The sequence below is a fragment of the Nothobranchius furzeri genome, chromosome 7 (genome assembly GCF_043380555.1).
Source record: "Nothobranchius furzeri strain GRZ-AD chromosome 7, NfurGRZ-RIMD1, whole genome shotgun sequence".
NCBI lineage: Eukaryota > Metazoa > Chordata > Actinopteri > Cyprinodontiformes > Nothobranchiidae > Nothobranchius > Nothobranchius furzeri.
In genome coordinates, this window is record NC_091747.1 from 69077128 (window position 1) to 69097127 (window position 20000).

Sequence of the window (20000 nt, forward strand, 5' to 3'; positions counted from 1 at the left end):
GGAGAAAGGTTTCAGAAACACGAGGCAGAGTGTGTTTAATCTGCCTTCTCACATCCACATGTTCGTTTATCAATATGTATGTAGAGCCTGTTGAGCAGCACAGCAGTGGATCAATGGGCTTGTTTCCATGTGTTAAAGTAAATTACTGCTTTAACTGTACATTTCAAAGCAGTTCCCAAAGAAAAAGCCTACATTAAAAATCACACGGTCCCCAAGGCCTAGTTTCTCTCTCATTCCAGCAGCGGATCACTCCCTCCGCTCTCCTCATCAATCCTCCCCTAATCCATATTCTACAGCGACATCCATCCCCCTCTTGTAGCTCCTTTCTTGTCTCATTCTTCTCTCTCCATTACTGGCACATGCTCAGCCTCACGTCATAATCCCAGTCATTCATCATCATCCTACCTTATCTGCTCACCCACTTCCCTTTCTTCTCCCCCCCTTTATCCCTCACTACTTCTTCTTTCACGCTGTGTCTTTAACAGGAATGGCTTCCAGCAGGGGGAACTTGAGCCCGTTCGGCTTGGATTCAAAAGCCACCAAATTAATATTAGTTTCACAAAAACTGGACAAAAACACAATTTATTTTGATTGATTTAAAAATGTACTGAACTCGTGCAAATTCATCTTGTGGAGGGTGGGTTTAAGTGTTTCATTACAACAAATGCCTGGGTTTCTGGAACGAGGCTTTTGGGGGGATGATCTTTTCATGTTCTGCATGAGGGGCCAGATGAAATATGGTTCAAAAACTCTTCCTGTAACCTTAAGGACAATGGGACCAAAACTTTTTCCCACACTAGTAATACTGAGGGCCTTACCCTGAAGCCAGGCCCTGGGGAGAGGCTCCATGACAAGTGCATGGTTCTCGAGCCTTCACCTATGGGTTTGGCCAGGGCACATGCTGGATGAGCTATGGGATACCAATGCAATCAAAGCAAAAACAAGTCTCCAAGGCACATATTTGTCTGAATACCTGGAAGGAAAATGTTTCTCGTCTTTTCCAACGCTGGTAACTCTTGAACATTTTCAGAAGGATGTGAGGTCTTCTTGTTCAGTTATTTAGATTTAGCAGTGCAGCTGTACCAACATTTTTTGTCCTCAACTTAAATGTGCCTTCTTTTGAAAAAAGATTCAGGAGTTTTTAAACATTCCTTGAGTAATTAAAGATCCATCCATCCATTTTCATCTGCTTATCCGGAGTCGGGTCGCGGGGGCAGTAGCCTAAGGCGAGAGGCCCAGACTTCCCTCTTCCCAGCCACTTGTCCCAGCTCCTCCGGGAGAATCCCAAGGCGTTCTCTGGTCAGGTGAGAGACACAGTCCCTCCACCGTGTCCTGGGTCTGTCTTTAGGTCTCCTCTCGGTTGGATGTGCCCGGAAAACCTCACCAGGGAGACGTCCAGGAGGCATCCTGACCAGATGCCCAAGCCACCTCAACTGGCTCCTCTCGATGTGGAGGAGCAGCGGGTCTACTCCGAGCCCATCCCGAATGACCGAGCTTCTCACCCTATCTCTAAGGGAGAGCCCAGGCGCTCTTCGGAGAAAACTCATTTTGGCCGCTTGTATCCGAGATCTCATTCTTTTGGTCACTACCCAAAGCTCTTGACCATAGGTGAGGGTAGGAACGTAGATCGATCGGTAAATCGAGAGCTTCGCCTTCTGACTAAGCTCTCTCTTCACCACGACAGACCGGTACAACTCCCGCATCACTGCAGATGCATCACTAATCCGACAATTAATCTCATGCTCCAGTTTTCCCTCACTCGTGAACAAGACCCCGAGATACTTGACCTCCTCCACTTGGGCCATGACCTCATCCCTGACCCGGAGAAGGCATTCTACCCTTTTCCGAATCAAGACCATGGTCTCAGATTTAGAGGAGCTGATTCTCATCCCAGCTGCTTCACACTCGGCTGCGAACCGCTCCAGCGAAAGCTGAAGATCACGTTCTGATGAAGCCAACAGGACCACATCATCTTCTTAGGTGTGTTCTTGCTGTGTCTTTGTAAATCCATGCTTTCGTTCTTTTTTAAACACAGAAACAGTTTTGTTTACCTGTTTGATAAACGGAGAAGGAAGTGATGCGCCACCATCAGCGTCAGCCTGAAGAAGCCGGCAGCTGTCGGCGAAACCATAGCTACAAACAGGTAAACAAAACTGTTTCTGTGTTTAAAAAAGAACGAAAGCATGGACCACATCATCTGCAAAAAGCAGAGACCTGATCCTCAGGCCACCAAAACGGATGCCCTCCACACCTTGGCTGCGCCTAGAAATCCTGTCCATGAAGGTTATGAACAGAATCGGTGACAAAGGGCAGCCTTGGCGGAGTCCAACTCTCACTGGGAGCGAGCCCAACTTACTTCCGGCAATGCGGACCAAGCTCTGACACCGGTCATACAGGGACTTAACAGCCCGTATCAGAGGGCCTGGTACCCCAAACTCCCGGAGTATCCCCCACAGGGCGCCCCGAGGGACGTGGTCAAATGCCTTCTTCAAATCCACAAAACACATGTAGACTGGTTGGGCAAATTCCCACGTACCCTCCAGGATCCCCCTAAGGGTATAGAGCTGGTCCAGTGTTCCACGCCCAGGACGAAAACCACATTGCTGCTCCTGAATCTGAGGTTAAACAATCCAATGGACCTTCCTCTCCAGAACCCCTGAATAGACCTTACCAGGAAGGCTCAGGAGTGTGATCCCCCCGTAGTTGGAACACACCCTGTGGTCCCCCTTTTTAAATAATCGGACCACCACCCCGTTCTGCCAGACCAGTGGGACTGCCCCCGATGTCTACGCGATATTGCAGAGCCGCGTCAGCCAACGCACAGGTGTTAAACTCAGGCCCTGATCAAATATCAAATATCAATAATAATGGCTCGCTGGCCAATTTTGCTACAAAGACTACACATCCCATAGTGCTTTGCGGCATCAGCACGTCTGTCGAAGCTTTGAAACATTGTGCCCTCCTCTCTGTCTACATTCATTAGCATCCATGCTACTATTCGTTACCTATTCAGTCTCAAACAAACTGAAAACCTCTTACTCAGCAATTTGTCGACTTTGACACCCAGAAATGGATTTTCTATTTGGATTACTCTATTTGCTGCCGACACGGAAAGCACACCAACCAGCTTCCAGACCGAGATGATTTAACTCCAGTTTAGCATCACGCTCAGAATGACTCTGTGGCTGCTGCAGTTTTTTACCTCTCCTCCCCGACACACTCACACAACAGCGTGATCCAGCTGCTCACATGCTCTCCATGTTCAGCAGCACAAGCCTATGTGAGCAACTGTTGTCAGAACAACACAGGAGTCTCACTGATGATCTCCTTCCTCAGCCCACAGCCCAACCCCAGAGATACAGGTGTCTGGCAGGAACAGGTGAGTGTCAGAGGAAATCAGAGTGAAGCAAACTGAGCTTGAAATATTGTGGTTTTATGCACTTCTTCTGCTCCAAAGCATGGACGATAACAGGTGAGATGTTGCATTTTCATTTAATTACTATTTTTCAAATTTTTGGTGTTGGCCTGTGAAAAAGCATTTAACCTATTTAAAACAGGAACTGGAAAGATTACAGATAAAAGAATAGAATAGAATAAAATAGAATAGAAAATCCCTTTATTGGAAAGCTCGGTGTCACAGCAGCAATAACATTCATTACAGGAGCAGAAAAGGAGAGTAAAATAATAAGAATAAAGGGTAAACAACAAGAGAACACAAAACAGAAATATCTAAAAGATTCAAAATATTTTTAAATGCTGTGTATGTACACAATTTAAGGAATAAAAATAATAAAAAAACTGAGACATAAGAAGTAATGAATACCACTGATGTGTGCTTTATTTAAAATAGATTTGCTCATGTGTAATTTGATAATTCCGTATTCAGTGTTACTGCAAAATCTGTTTGTTTGCAAATGAAAAGTTTCAACAGTACTTATTTGTAGATAAAGGAAAATGTGCATATTTGTCATCCCTTTTTCAAAAATATTGAGTTTGGCCCGTGACTATCCCAGGTTTTCAGTTCGGCCCAGTGTGAGTTTGAGTTTGACTCCTGTACTAAAAAGACTCACTGTTAGGTATTTTTATTAAATGTTCATTTTGCTTGGTCTGTGAATCTTCCTTTGTGTGGGGGGTGATGGGTCTCTGTACCTCTGTAACCCGAGAAGGCCCCGCCTTCTCCATCCTTTGCTGATTAAAGCCACTGGAAACTCTGAAGAAAGGGGGAGTCACATGGCATCTAGCTCTGGAGAGGGTTAGTGTCATTGGTGGTCTCCCTCTCATTTGGCTAATTCAGTGTAAAATGTCTCCCTTTTGTCCTGTGTATTCATTTCAGGTTACAGGGTTATGGAGAAGTAAAACTTACCCAACATTTAATTACCCAACATTTTGGTGGAGAATGCGGCCATGCAGAGCTGGTGAGCTGAGGGCTTTGTCTGGAGCAGAGTGGGGGAGGTTTCCGGTTGGCTCCATGGAAGGGTTTTCAGCGCCCAGCTCTCGCATGACGATTCGGGGTAATGGAAATTACAAATAATCAATCTACTCTCTCTCTCTGTAATAGGTAATATGGGATAAATGAAAAATTACCTATCACTCACGTTGTTTTTTTAATTGCAGTAAACGTGTTTGCCTGGCTGAAGGTGGACCGGTTCTAGTCAAGCTGAAGCACCCAGATAATGTGAGTGCAATCCGATTACATCCTGCATGTAAACGGGTCAGCCGAACTGATACAGGTTGGACGCTCGCGTTACGGAAGTGACGAAACCACGGAAGCGATATTCTGACAAGACCAACATCACAAAGCAATACACGTAACATCATAAAACAGGACAGTACGCACCAAATATGCTCTGCTGCAGCGTTCTTGTTTTACATGTCTTCACCCATTGTGCACATCCTGTTTCAATTCCATCTGCTTCACTCCCGCCAGCCTCTGTTCACTGCTTGTGTCGCTGTAAGCTAACATAACGCTGACATGAAAAGGGGCATGTCACCACCTGCTGTTGCAGAGTGGAACAGCCTTTACTTGAGAGGCCGGTTTTCTAACGTGCATGGAGACTTGGATAAAGACTCCCAGCTTATTACAATAAGACCCACCTGGATCGACCTAGATGTTGGTCAGTGTACATGTAACCACACTGACTGGATCTTAAGTAGGGATTTGAAACGTTCCACACTCTGTGCAATCCTTAGTTGTAAGGGAAGGCTGTTCCACAGATTCAGACCCGCCGCCAAAAATTAAATGAACATTTATACAACGCTTCTTCATTGAAGGAGTACAAACGTGCAGCAGACTTTGAAATTACTGAAGGAAAAGCAAAATGCCCTCTGGTGAATTATATAAATATGCTGCAACTTCAAATTCACACACATCCCTCCAGTCTGCTGCAGCCTCTTACTGACAGGAGAATGATTTCAGGTAGGATCCATGATGACATGTGATACTCCTGGAACTGGGACTCCAAACTGCCATGGTGTTTCCCATTGTGGTCACCCAACAGACCTTACTGACTTGCGACTGAGATCCTGGCTAAAAAGGACCACAACATCTCCAAACATCGCAAAGCCTCCTACCTTCTTCTGATCCCTCCATCTTTGCCCCAGTTTGAGGTCCAGACGGTTCGCGGCTGTTGCCCACTGCTGAGCGAGGCGTCTGATTCGGCGCTTCATGAAGCTCAGGGACTCTTTTCCACTCCCAACCTGCTCCAGCAGCACAGAAAGGTCTGTGCGGAAGGCAGCCTGTGAGGTTAATGAAGACATAAATCAAAATAAAAGATGACAGCAGGAGTGTTTAAAGCACCATATAACCCAGAAATTCAGTTTTTCCAGCTGCTTGCTTGTTAAGTGACTTTTTGGAGCAGTGAGAACACTGAAGGCAAGTTTCACATCATGGTGTGTGTCAGGTATTTCCATGTATTATTGTCATAAATGCTTCTCTTTAATCATATGTCAATAAGAAAGCCACAGAGTTATTTCTCCTTTCCTCATAGCTGTGGAATGTGGCCTGATAAGCATGGGGGTTGGGAAGGGTCTGCTTGGCAACAGGGAAGCTTGCAGGCATCCTGTAACTTGAGACTTCCTTTTTAGAAGGTCCCGCCTTAGAAACACTGTAATTGGTTAACTGTAAACAGTGATGAATGGTTCTTCATCTTTCCCTGTGTTTCAATAAAACCATCGGTGGTGGAGAGAACAGGCCAGAGTTGATGGGACGGGGGCCTTGGACAGGTTTCCGACCTATCTCTCTCTGCTGTCTCCTCACAGCATAAATCCTACTGACTTCTTCTCCTGTGTGTGGTTCATTTCAGGGTTAAGTTTCAGGATTTAAAAATACCCAACAGTGTGAAAACTGTATTTTCTGTATAAAGGGAGAAAAAAACTCTTGACTTAGCTGTCGTTTTTCAACATTACATTTGAGAATAATTTCCGTGGAGAATGTTACCTTGTTCACTTGACAGCTTAGTTTCCCTCGTCACAGAAAAATATGGAAAGAAGTCTCAACCCAACTCTATGCAATTTCTAACTAGTGCTATAAACAGCTGAGACTTCTCTCCTTTGTAAACAGCCATTGCTCAGCCCTGTTAGTGGTAAACACCCAGGAAGTCAGTAATCCTGCTATTTGGGTCGCTGAGAAGAAACGAGACAATAGCGTCCTTTAGACTGACATTCTGCTTTATCTTCAAAAAGACAATCTCTGATAACGCAGATAAAAGCAAAAAAAAAAAAAAGTAAGGTGACAAATTCAATCACACTTTGAAGATGCATGATTTCCTGAGCAGGCTAATGTAACCGAGACCAGCACCACTGAATTCACAGTAAAAGACTTGCTCTATTCCACGATCTAAATTAAAAACTCTTTATATTTAAACGTAGAACCGAGAACACTCCATTAATCAACGCTGAAGCACAGAGCAACCTGCACTCCTGTAATTAGGGAAGATAGCAAGTGTTAGTAGTTGTCAAAGAGAAAATCAATAGTTTTTTTCTTTTGTTGAAAGTGATGGATGGTTTTGTCATGACCTTGCATTTGACTAACATCAAGTGTTTGTGGATGAATTTGTGCAATCGGATGGTTCTAAACTGCTCTTTGACCTCAAAGTCAATGCACAGGGGAAAGGGTGATGGTGGTGTGTGTGTGTGTGTGTGTGTGTGGGGGGGGGGTGATGATGAGGATCAGGTCTGTGTTAATTAACAGCTCAAATGAAGGTTGAAAATCACATTAGTCATGAGAGCAGAATGCCCATCCCACTGAACATCTTAGGTGTGTTCTTGCTGTGTCTTTCTAAATCCATTCTTTCGTTCTTTTTAAAACACAGAAACAGTTTTGTTTACCTGTTATTGACGCTACAGTTTCGCCGACGGCTGCCGGCTTCTTCAGGCTGACGCTGATGGTGGCGCGTCACTTCCTTCTCCGTTTATCTGCGGGCAGCAGAGGACGTTGTCGCCCTCTACTGCCCGCTCTCCCCTCTCCGACGATGCAGTCCCATGCGCGGTCCAGCGTGTAAACTCCGTCGTCCCTGTTCATGGTCCCACATCCACGTCTCCTTATCTCGATTGCTTCCTTGATCCATCTTTTGTATTTTTGTTGTTCGGTGGTTATGATCCGTGTGTTGTCCCAGTCCATTATATGGTTTTCTCTTAAGCAGTGATCTGTTACGGCTGACTTCTTTATTGTGCTTTCTGCTTCTTCTTTTGCTGCTCTTGTGTGTTTACGATTTGCCTCTTTCTCGCACTCCTTTCTGTGTTCTATTGTCCGTGTATTGAGTTGGCGTCCGGTTTCTCCTATGTATGTTTTATTGCAGAGTTTGCATGGGATTTCGTAGATGACTCCACACTTTTGTCCAGCTGATAATTTGTCTTTTGGGTGTACTAGTCTGTTTCTAACTGTTGTGTATGGCTTTGTTGGTGTGTTTATGGACTGGGACAACACACGGATCATAACCACCGAACAACAAAAATACAAAAGATGGATCAAGGAAGCAATAGAGATAAGGAGACGTGGATGTGGGACCATGAACAGGGACGACGGAGTTTACACGCTGGACCGCGCATGGGACTGCATCGTCGGAGAGGGGAGAGCGGGCAGTAGAGGGCGACAACGTCCTCTGCTGCCCGCAGATAAACGGAGAAGGAAGTGACGCGCCACCATCAGCATCAGCCTGAAGAAGCCGGCAGCTGTCGGCGAAACTGTAGCTACAAACAGGTAAACAAAACGGTTTCTGTGTTTAAAAAAGAACGAAAGAATGCCCATCCCACTGCTACACTGTAATGGGCTCGACACACGGGACGCGACATCGCCTCTCCTCCATTCATTTTCAATGAGACATGCGCGACAAAGCAATAATCGCGGGTCTCCCTCCTACCAAGCAAAACGCGAAAAACATGCGTGTGAAATTTTGCGCCGGTGCACGTGTCGTGCACAGGCGACCCAGCGACGCGATCCCAGAAAGTTGAAACATTTTCAACTTTTTATCGCTGTCGCTCGGACGAGGACCAATCAAAAGAGGTTTCATTCACTGACCAATGAGCGGACAGGATGCTCCGCACACCTCCGAGCAAACATGGAGGAGAAGTTGATTATTATTATGTTTTATAGTAAAATCAGAAGTAAGATTTCACATAACTCTAGCAGCACCTTGTGAAACATCATATCTACCGCTTTATTAACTCTGAACCGCTTAAATAACCTTAATTCCCTCCAACCTGACACGGCCAATCAAAACAACGGAAGTTTCGATTTCACCATGGAACAGAACGCGTAGACGGCTTTGCTGCTGGCCGCTGCCGCGGGTCGCCTCCCGTGTGTCAGGTAATAAAAGCGACAGCGACAAATTGATCGCGGTCGTTTGTCGCCTCCCGTGTGTCGAGCCTGTAAGAATTTAAATGTTGAATTTACTTAACCAAGTTATGTCAACTGGTTCCACCAAGCCAAGTTGATTAAATGTAAAGAGTAACTTACGTTGCTATGTTAGTAAAAGTATATTACTCTTTACAGTTAATCAACTAGGTGTGGTGGAACCAGTAACACGGTTAAAGCTGCTGTGCAGAGTTTTCCCCTTTCATTAATTATGTACGATTTTCAGAAATCCATCAAAGCGATTGTCTTATCATGTACTGAGATATAATGTAGGCACCTTTACTTATTTGTTTTTATTTATTTATTTGCTAAGCCCGCCCCCTGCAACGTAGACCTCGATGCAATATAAACTGAGCACCAGTTTACGTACTGATGTTAATCACAAAGTGTGCTCGAGCATTTAAGGACGTATCTCGGTTGGCGCAGATTTGACAACCTCTCTTGCGGAGAGGTCTTTAAAATATAAATATATGAACACACAACATAACATGAGCGTAATGATTGTAAAACATCGTGTTTTAGGTCTTTTGTCGGCTAGAGGAGCACACTCATAAACGAGAGGTGTTGGTTTTGGTCTTGGTGTGATGCACCCGTCAGCCACTAGATGGTGCCATCAAATAAAATTAATAATCCGGACGTCTCCTTTAAGTAAATTCAACATTGCAATTCTTACACTCAACAGCATGTTTAGAGTTAGAACAGCTGATTGATGACTCTAGTAGCTACATTTCATTGTTGGTGTGTTTACATGTAGACATAGTACGTGGAGATTGCCGTTTTATCTCCTCTTTCTAAAAGTTAAAAGGAGGTTATGGTTTTGCGAGAATGTTTGTAAAAAAGCCCACAATTCTAAGTCAGATTGCGATTAAATTCAGCTAAAGCTTATAGAGTGACACAAGAGATGGTTTTCATAAAGTTTGCCGTTTCAATGTTTATTACTGAATTACAATAATGAGCATTACATGCATTCAAATGGTTGGCACCTGGATTTAACAAAGCATACAGGTACAAGCCTTCTATTGGATGATTACTGCATGGGCGATTATCTTACAGCTGCAGCAGGTAATTTAATCCCAACTGGTGCAATGAGCTGCTTCTCTTTTCTTAAACAACCATGTGGAAAGGCACATCAGGTTGTTATGGAAAATATGTTAGTGTGGCAGTCTGCTTGAGAAGGGTCAGATCATTGGCATCAAGCAGAGAAAACGTTTAAGGAGATTGTAGAAACAACTAAAACTGGGTTAAGGAATGTCCAACGTATTATTACAACTGGTCTGATGAATCCAGATGGACCCTGTTCCAGAGTGATGGGTGCATCAGGGTAAGAAGAGAGGCAGATGATGTGATCATCCTTCCTTGTGCATACTACGGATGTGCATTGGTGAAATTCTGGCGATACGATATGTATCACGATACAGGGGAAACTCTACTATGTATCATGATATATTGTGATACATTCAGTCAGACGATATTAGTGATTTTTTGACTGAATTTATTGCAGGAAAATTCAAGTCCAAACTGACACTTAACATGTTTAACGTGAGGTATCTGAACTATAATAGAGGGATTTGCATTTCAATGGTGGAAGCAAAACCCATTGCACACTGCTGCAGACTAGCGGTCGACGTTTGAATTGCACCAAAAGAAAAGAAAATACACAAATGTTTGCATGCAAATTCTTCCAAATATTAGATACACGGCTTTTGAATTTCGATATAATATTGCTGGAAAAATATCACTATTTTTTCTTACATCCCTAGTGCCTACTGTACATGCCTGTGGGGGCAGTATTATGATCTGGGGTTGCTGCAGTTGGTCAGGTCTAGGTTCAGCAACAGGTTGTGCTCCAAGAAGCTGACTACTTGAATATACTGAACAGAGGTGGAACAGAGTTTTTTTTTGTGTGTTTATACTTTTAAGTCGTTTTTAAAGTCTGTACTTTTACTTTTACTTGATTATGTTCTTTTAAAAAGAATTGTAATTCGCTACAAACCACACACTGTAATTCGTGTGTGTGTGTGTGTGTGGGGGGGGGGGGGTGTTGTACACTTTTGATAATGGTGACAAACACCTATTTTTACCGCAGTTTTGCTCAAAAACATCAGTTCAGTCACTGTGATCCACTCGCTGTTTACCTCCTCTCTCCCTCCTCTCCTGTGGGTTGGAACCCGCACCTTACTGCACCGGTGTTACGTCATCAGAATTCTGCTCGGTTCGGTAGTGAGACGTGGTTCCGTGTTTGAATTGTGTTTCCCCTACCGCTCCGCATGGCAGCGGCAAAATAACGTTTAGCGCTCATAACAGGCGGATTCTCAGCGCTTTGCTCACATTGTTTACACGCAGCCACTATTCGGGTTTTGATTAGTTTTAAGGCCAGTATTCTTGTTTCTGAAAAATTTGGAATAACCCGTTCACATACACAGCGTGATCACTGGATTTCTTCTGATTGGAGTGGGAGGATATCTGGTTTTCTGGAAATTTGGGAAGACGGGAGCGATTGGAGGGCGACCCGCACCCACGGCATGCACCGCCTGGGTGGAGACCTTTCAGACTGGGACGTTACTCGAGGTGAATCGTAAGCTGGACAATGTCTTAGCTGCGTTACCGGTGTTAGTGCGCAAAATGGATGTCATCTCGGAGAGGGTCACCGGACGGTGTAGAGGTGTTTAAAACCTAATTTGGCTTCACTGGAGGACTGGAATGACCAGTTACAGACTGAAGGCAGAGAGGAAAATTATCTCTGCCTGACCCAAACACAGTTTTGTTATCCTAATCTGACGCCAAGGCAGCCTTGAGCTGCCAACAACAACCCCCACGAAGGAAGGAATGCAGACAGATGCTGTGAAAATATTTATATACATTATATATATATATGTATATATATATATATATATACATATATATATATATATGTATATATATATATATATATATATATATATATATACATATATATATATACATATGTATATATATATATATATATATATATATATATATATATATATATATATATATATATATATATATATAAACAGTTATAAACAAAATAAACCAAAGAAGGGATGAGTGAAATGTGTTCATGACACTGAAGCACCAAAAACAGTGTTCTTGATTGATAAGCAGTAAATATAACAAAATACCAATAAAGTCATAAATATTATATATATACATACATAGTTATATATGTCTACATGGGAATATGTATATTTGTATCATAAACAATAACAACATTAAGAAAATAAGACAAAAACATAAAAAACAACAAAAATCTGCTAATGTGATGCAATCCAATATGGCTGCTACCTGATGACATCATAATATGCAAATTATGTGAGTGAATTAGTTCCTATCACAAAATTTGGCTCATACTGAAGATTTTTCTAATTTACAATATTCCCCTATCTCTAACCAGTTTTAAGCTACAAGCTCCTTAAATAGTGATTTAAAAATTCATGTTTTACTGATAAAACTATGGCGCCTAAAGGGTTAATGATGTCACTGCCTCAGGCTTAGACCCTCAAATCTGAAACTAGGACAAATGAAATGAATATGGATGAAATAACCTGAATGTACTAGTTCATGTTTCAGACAACAGTCACCAAAATAAAGTCATATCATGAATACAAGTTTTATAGTTATGTTTGTCCACAGGTGAAAAATAATCACACATTCACTGCTGTCATCTGGACACGTTTAAAACAGAAATAAAGTAAAGATGTTATCTAAAGTTATGTTATCTAAAGATGTTATGTTGCCCATCAGCCAAGGCCAACATTAGAAACCTGGGAGTTATTTTTGATCCAGCTTTAAGTTTAGACTCACACGTCAAAACCATCTCCCGCTCTTGTTTCTTTCAACTGAGAAACATTTCAAAAGTCCGTAAACTGGTTTCTACTGCAGATCTGGAAAAAATCATCCATGCCTTTGTGTCATCACGCTTAGACTACTGTAACGCTCTTTTTACTGGTCTCAGCAAAACCTCCCTCTCACGCCTTCAAGCCATCCAAAATGCAGCAGCCAGACTCCTAACCAAATCCAGCAGACGAGCTCACATCGCTCCGGTTTTACAGTCCCTCCACTGGCTCCCAGTAGAATATAGAATACAGTTTAAAGTTTTAGTCCTGACCTATAGAGCTCTTAACAACCAGGCTCCAAGCTACCTATCTGAGCTTTTATCCCCACACACCACCTCTCAGAACCTTAGATCCACATCTGAAAACCTCCTGGCTGTTCCTCGAACCAGACTGAAAACCAAAGGGGACATGGCCTTTCAGACTATTGCACCCAGACTTTGGAACAGTCTACCTTCAAATCTCCGTCTCTCTAACACTGTAGAGGTCTTTAAAAATCATCTAAAAACTCACCTTTTCATCCAGGCGTTCCCTCCCTAAATGTTTCAAATAGATGGCTTTGTTCGGGTTCACACCTTCACTTTGTTTATACTCATGATTTAATTTTCTACGTTTAACACTGCTATTGTTTTTTCTGATGTTTTTATTGGTTAGAGGTATTTGCCCTGATCTTTATCATGTTGTACAGCGCTTTGTGATTTATATCTGTGAAAGGCGCTATATAAATAAACTTTTACTTACTTACTTACTTACTTACTAAAGCTCTTCACATCTGATCAAGGGGTGACTGACTAGTGGACACAGCAGCTCAAAGACCTGCCTGTTCCTGTCAAAGGACGTTTTCAGACAAAGGTGAGAGAATAACTTCATTGATTTTATTTTTCTCATCTCCACGTTATACTGTATTTATAGCTATACTATGTTAGAACATTGTTAAAGTCTGTTTCCCTGTCGATAGGGGGCAGTATATACCTAAATCCTTGCAAGCTAGCGTTTTATATTTATTTTTTTGTTGAAGTACGACCTTACCAACGATAGCCGTTAGGGTCAAAAATTCCCGGGAGCGCAATTTTCTAACTTTGCTAGATCGTTGAACCTCCAGCAAAATGACCAGCATATAAGACTCTCTTTCACCACTTGCAATGAGCGAAGAGGTAAATGTGTAAAACAACATTTATGAATGGAGAAAGTTCAGTAACCTTTTGTTACAAATCAGTAAATGCTTTTTGTCCTCACGGGCTCCGGTAGAAGGAAACATGGCACCTAACATGGCGTTGCCCAGAGACCCGCTCCAGTGAATTTTAAACTTGAATTTTATGGTTATATGTTACAACACCGCCAATATTTTTCAACAACTGGGCATCATTGAATTCATTTTCAACAAAATTTTAATGGACATTTCCAGAGAATAATGGTTAAAACTACACACATTCTCTTTAAGAAGCGTGAAAAATTATGTTTGAAGGTAATTTGTTTTCCAGATTTGCCATTGCAGATTTAGGCCACAAAAAAATGAGTTATCTACTGCAAACCTTTAGAAGGAAACATTAATACTATGATGTTGTGTGTACAGCTGAGTTTTCAGTAGATGTAGTGGATGTATTATCAGCCAGCTGTTATTCAGTGCGTCTACATGCAGCCAGTAACCCTTTTAAAACCCGAATATTCACAATGACTACGTTTACATGCAGCCAATATCCGGGTTATGATCGGGTTAAGGTCGGTATTCGGGTTTCTGAGTTGATCAGAATAACCCGTTTACAAGCATAAATAGAAAGAGTTACCTCTAACTTGCAAAACCCGATTTAAATGCGGACGTTGGGGTAGCGTCAGGACGTGTGGACTACATCCAGATGCAATATGCCTCATTTCCGGTTCTTCTCGTTCCGGTATCCGTGAAAACAACAACATGTTTCCCAGTTCGGAAGAGATAGCGACCGCGTTTGTTTGCGCTTTAGTTTCCTCGTCACTCCAACAGTGTGGTGCTGTGCCGCGACTCGCCATGTTGCTCCCAACTTGTTTACTTCCGGTGTTCTGGCACATACAAGACGTCTCGCTACTCAAAAGACCAAGATTCCTTGCGAACAGAGCATGCGCAGAACACACGCTTTGATGGGGATATCCCGATATGCGTTTACACGACCAAACATTCGGGTTAGAAAAGGGTTACCCCAGGTGTAGTAACCGGGTTTTTAATAACCCGGTTATGAGCATATCCGGGTTTCTGGCGGTGTTTACATGGACCTGCGGAACCGGGTTATTGTGAATATTCGGGTTTTAAGAGGGTTACTGGCTGCATGTAAACGCACTGACTAACCCGGTTCCGCAGGTCCATGTAAACACCGCCAAAAACCCGGATATGCTCATAACCGGGTTTTTAAATACCCGGTTACTACACCTGGGGTAACCCTTTTCTAACCCGAATGTTTGGTCGTGTAAACGCATATCGGGATATCCCCATCAAAGCGTGTGTTCTGCACATGCTCTGTTCGCAAGGAATCTTGGTCTTTTGAGTAGCGAGACGTCTTGTACGCGCCAGAACACCGGAAGTAAACAACAAGTTGGGAGCAACATGGTGAGTCGCGGCACAGCACCACACTTTTGGAGCGACGAAGAAACTAAAGCACAAACAAACGCGGTCGCTATCTCTTCCGAACTGGGAAACATGTTGTTGTTTTCACGGATACCGGAACAAGAAGAACCGGAAATGACGCATATTGCGTCTGGACGTAGTCCATACGTCCTGACGCTACCCCAACGTCCGCATTTAAATCGGGTTATGCAAGTTAGGGGTAACTCTTTCTATTTATTCTTGTAAACGGGTTATTCTGATCAACTCAGAAACCCGAATACCGACCTTAACCCGATCATAACCCGGATATTGGCTGCATGTAAACGTAGTCAGTGTCTGTTCTAAATGTATTTAAATGTCCTTACTTGTCTGTTTGGGGACTTTGCCTGCTGTGTCTGTTGGGTGGGAGGACTGGTGCGGTTCCTCCATGTCAGTGGGGGGCAGAACCACTCCACTTCACTGAGGTAGATGAGGAATGAGCAGTCGGAACCATCAACGCCGTAGAAGGCGTAACATGGGTCTGATGTCCACCGGGAACGCATCCACTGGAGATTGTATAGAAGACAAGATGTGCACGTTTACATGAGGACATCATTCTGACCCAACACACTAAATAAAGTAAATGATGTTACATCATCTGCTAAAAAAGACAGGTCATGGGATAAATACAACAACTGAAAATACATAATCACAAATCGTTTTACTTTGTGAATCTCAAAAAAACGTTAGTACTGTTTTTGTATAAAAACGAAAACAAAGCTCACATCCACTTTTCCGGGGCACTCGGGGAAGCGGCTGTCTCTCGGCACCTCACACCGACTCGTTCCGTCTCTCACCACTGAAATGAAACCATAGAATAGTTTGAAGTCATCTTTCTGAGAAAAGGTTATGAAAATTGTAGCGTTAGGAAGTATAATGGTCTGCCTTAACAGCTGCCCCTTCACACAGTACCATCACCAAGGTCGGACGCTTGGTTCAGTATGTTTACATTCCAGGAGAAGAGACAGAAGAAGAGAAGAAGAACGCTTTTCATTGAATAATCACCTGATTATTAATGATCAACAAATGCTTTGATTAGCTTATCACAAATAAAGTACTTTGATTAATTAATGAAAAGTGTTCTTCTTCTGTCTCTTCTCCTGGAATATAAACATAGTGAACCAAGCGTCCGACCTTGGCGATGGTACTGTGTGAAGGGGCAGCTGTTAAGGCAGACCATTATACTTCCTAACGCTACAAAATCCTGCATGCTGTAAAATACTCTTTGTACAACTTCAGCTTAGAGAAATATGGAAAGGTTCCGACTGGATCGATTAATCCGTCAACCTGAACCAAAAAATAAAAATCTGATTTCTGAACAGCTCTAATCTCAAAGTCTCCATAGTGATCCATGTGTGCATCATTTTTTTATGTTACACTTTTAATTAGACGTGTTGGAGATCATGTCTATTTTCGGTGCTGACTGCACAAAGAGTACAAATTGGTTTTTGTTTATCGTTGTGAAAAGTTTGAATTAGTGTTATTCTGCTTTAACATTCTGAGAGGATGTGTGTTTGTCCTCGGGGCTATTCAAAATGCAGTCCAGAACCGCTGAAATATTAACTATTTATAATTTTTTGACTGAGGCCCTGTCCACACTTAGCCGGGGATCTGCCAAAACGTAGATATTTTTCTACGTTTTGGCCTGTCATCCACACGAAAACGGAGTTTTTTAAAAACTCCGGCCAAAGTGAAGATCTGCGTTTTCTCCGTTTTGGGTGTCTGCGTGTGGACAGACAAAACCGGAGTTTTAAGGTCCGCAACGTCACTTTCCGCGACAAAAAAATGCTGACATCACGTGTGCGACCTGTGTTTACACTAGCCGACAGCATGGATGCCCTCAGAGCTGCGCTCGCTTTATCAATTGTCCAAGCGCTTTCTGCTTGTTTGTTTTTGCAAGCGGAATTACTGCTCCTTGCGGAAGACCACAGACGAAGGACGAGGTTAAGAACGGGGGAAGTACTGCCGCCTACAGGTCTGGCATGTCCTTAACAACGTATTTATCCGGGTACGTGTGGACAGAGTTTGTTTTTAAAACGAGGTGGTGTGGATGCAAGTTTTTGGAGGGGCGGATATTCGTTTTTAAAAAACCCGGCTACGTGTGGACTAGGCCTAAATGTTTGAAATATTGTGTTTCATCTTTGGGAAATGGTGGCAGAGGAGTTAAGTGCCAGCTCAGTAATTTGGAGGGTTGCAAGTTTGAGCCCCTCTTCACTGTCCTCGCCTGCTAGACCGAGGGACCGGTGGCGCCTGTGCTCGGCAGCCTTGCTACCATCAGTGCATCCCAGGACAGCTGTGGCTACAATCACCACCAGTGTGTGAATGGGTGAACGGCCGTGTTGTGTTGTTAAGCACCTTGAGGGGACTTTAGAAGGCACTGTACTATTCTAGGCCATTTTTGTTTATCACTTTACCGTATGAAACTTAAATCTGTCACATTTTGATTAAATAGCTACTTAAACAATGTAATGATTGAGTAAATTTAAAGACGAGCGGCTTTTATTTAACCGCAGGCCCTGCTATTGGGTCGGCCGACAGGTTTGTAGGTTTTATCCCCAGAAATCTGTTTCCTCTGAAGTGAGCTCATTCCTCAATGCTGATCACTCCAGCAGCAATCAGCCACCTTCGTAATATCTACCGGCTCATTTCTCAGCTAATGATACTTGTCAAACTATTCTAGTTTTAATTTGAATTCTCTTTATATCAGTCAATTTTCTCTAAATGTTTGAAGGTGCTGAGCACTCCTTTAATCAATATATCTGCAGTGGTCTCTAGTAGGAATCCCTGCCTCGTAAGCTGTGTGGGGGTGTCTCGGGAAGTACAAGTCAGCTGGGGGAGGAAGTTGCTTCAGATGACAGGATTTGGAGTTTTATTCCCTGACATTTGGACATCTGCCCTCTGACTGGCTAACAGCAACAGAAAACCTTGACCCACTGCAGGGGCGGCGTTAGGCCCGGCTACTTGGGCTGAAGCCCCGGATGTTTCATGGAAAGCCCCGGATCTAAATTGTGGAAGTAACATGCAGTACCAAAGTCCAACAGAGAGGGCGCAGCTGGCAGTAGTTTGTATACAGCCTGCCTGAGCCTCCACCACTGAAGAAGAAGCCCTTCAGCAGCTGAATTCTTCTACACTCCCTGCCTGAAACGCATGAGTGAAGATGGACATAAGGACGTTTTTTAGACCAGAAGTACCGCGACAGAACCCCAGCTTTGATGAGACTGGTGCTGACTCAGGTTTGTGAGTCTTATTAGAAAATATTTGTTGTGCTGCTGGTTTGCCTAAAGTTAGCTTGCTATCAGGTAGCAACATGTGTTAAGCCCCGGATGTTTTTCAGTCCTTAATCCGCCCCTGACCCACTGACTGTTTGCGTTGCATATTTGATGTTTTATCTCCACAAATAACACAAGCCTGAAGGAGTTGTGCTGTGCGGTGGAGTTGCTAACGCTAATGACTAGCTTCTACTGGTCGAGGCACGCTCTGCTGCTTCCTGGACGCTAAACCGACAACAGCGCTCCCCGTCGTGATGAGTACATGAATGTTACAGGGCTGCCAACTGTCACACATCAGGCATGAGACACATTTGACCCTCTTCACACGCCACACCTCCCAACATCTCACGCTCGTTAATCCCCCCCCCCCCCCCCCCCCCCCCGCATTCAACTGTTCAAACGTTGGCAGCCCTGATGTTAAGTGACGGTGTGACGTAGATCTGTCAGTATTTTGTTGAATGAGCGTCTATTTTCTGTCAGAAGCGAATGCAGGCGATTGGTGCAGGAGACTATCATCATCTCCAGCCTGCATGTTAAACTCCGAGTGATGGGTCATTTTCAAAAAGTATAAATAAAAAATTGGTTTCTCAGTGAAGCTGCTGGATTAAAGTTCTGATCTTGTCTGAATCTGCATACCCACTCTTACCCAAAAGCCAGCCTGGCTCCTTTTTTTTACTGCCAACTGTTACCGAGGCGAGACCGGCAGGAACATCTGGAACCGCATTAGTTGCTCCACTGACTTGGTTAACTGCTCCACTGACGCCAACAGGAGAAAGGACAAAGATGGACTCATACTTTGTGTGTTTTGCATAATTTACACACCTCTTCCTCCCTTTCTCTTTCTCTCTCTGGACCAACAACTTTCTGTTCCCTCTGATTCTGTCTGCTTCCATTTGTCCAATGAAAAGGAGACATTTGTCTACACATGCCCTCCCTGGAGCTTCTCTCTCATGACCGAAAACACACACAAATGCGATCTGCACATGTGATCACAGCAGCAACAGCTGAAAAATGTGGTCACTTAACTAGATAAAGATTTTACTGCTGCCCCTGAAAGCCATCGGACAAAAGCCTCGTCTGCAGCCAGAATAAAGGTTGGTTTATGCTTGACGCGTCCGCGAGGTCCGCACGGCTCCGCGCGGAAAAGTTGTGTCATTTTAACAACCACGCCCCTCCACCGCGTCTCCGCACGGCCCAAGATTTCCGCAACGCGCACCTCGGAAAATTTCTAACCACGTGGACGGTCGGACGCGGAAAAACATGGCGGACCGGCAAGAACTAGTATGGCAGAGGTTCGTAAATACAGACATTTGTATGATTCAGCTCTCAGAGATCACCGTGATCAACATGTTGTAAATATTTCTTGGAGAGAAATAGCTCGCACTGTCGGAAAAGACGAGGACGCTGTTAAAAAT

The 20000-nt window shown here is 43.5% G+C and overlaps 1 protein-coding gene across 1 annotated transcript in view; it reads right to left on the reverse strand.

Moving 5' to 3' along the window:
* The window catches only part of LOC107382438 (alpha-1,6-mannosylglycoprotein 6-beta-N-acetylglucosaminyltransferase B), a 247027-nt gene that overhangs the window by 115930 nt on the left and 111097 nt on the right, over positions 1-20000 (reverse strand). The window contains exons 5-7 of the mRNA XM_054751824.2: positions 16042-16115; positions 15643-15822; positions 5572-5736 (exon numbers count right to left, since the gene is read on the reverse strand). Coding sequence (XP_054607799.2) covers positions 5572-5736; positions 15643-15822; positions 16042-16115 — 419 coding nt within the window. The remainder of the gene's footprint in view (positions 1-5571; positions 5737-15642; positions 15823-16041; positions 16116-20000) is intronic.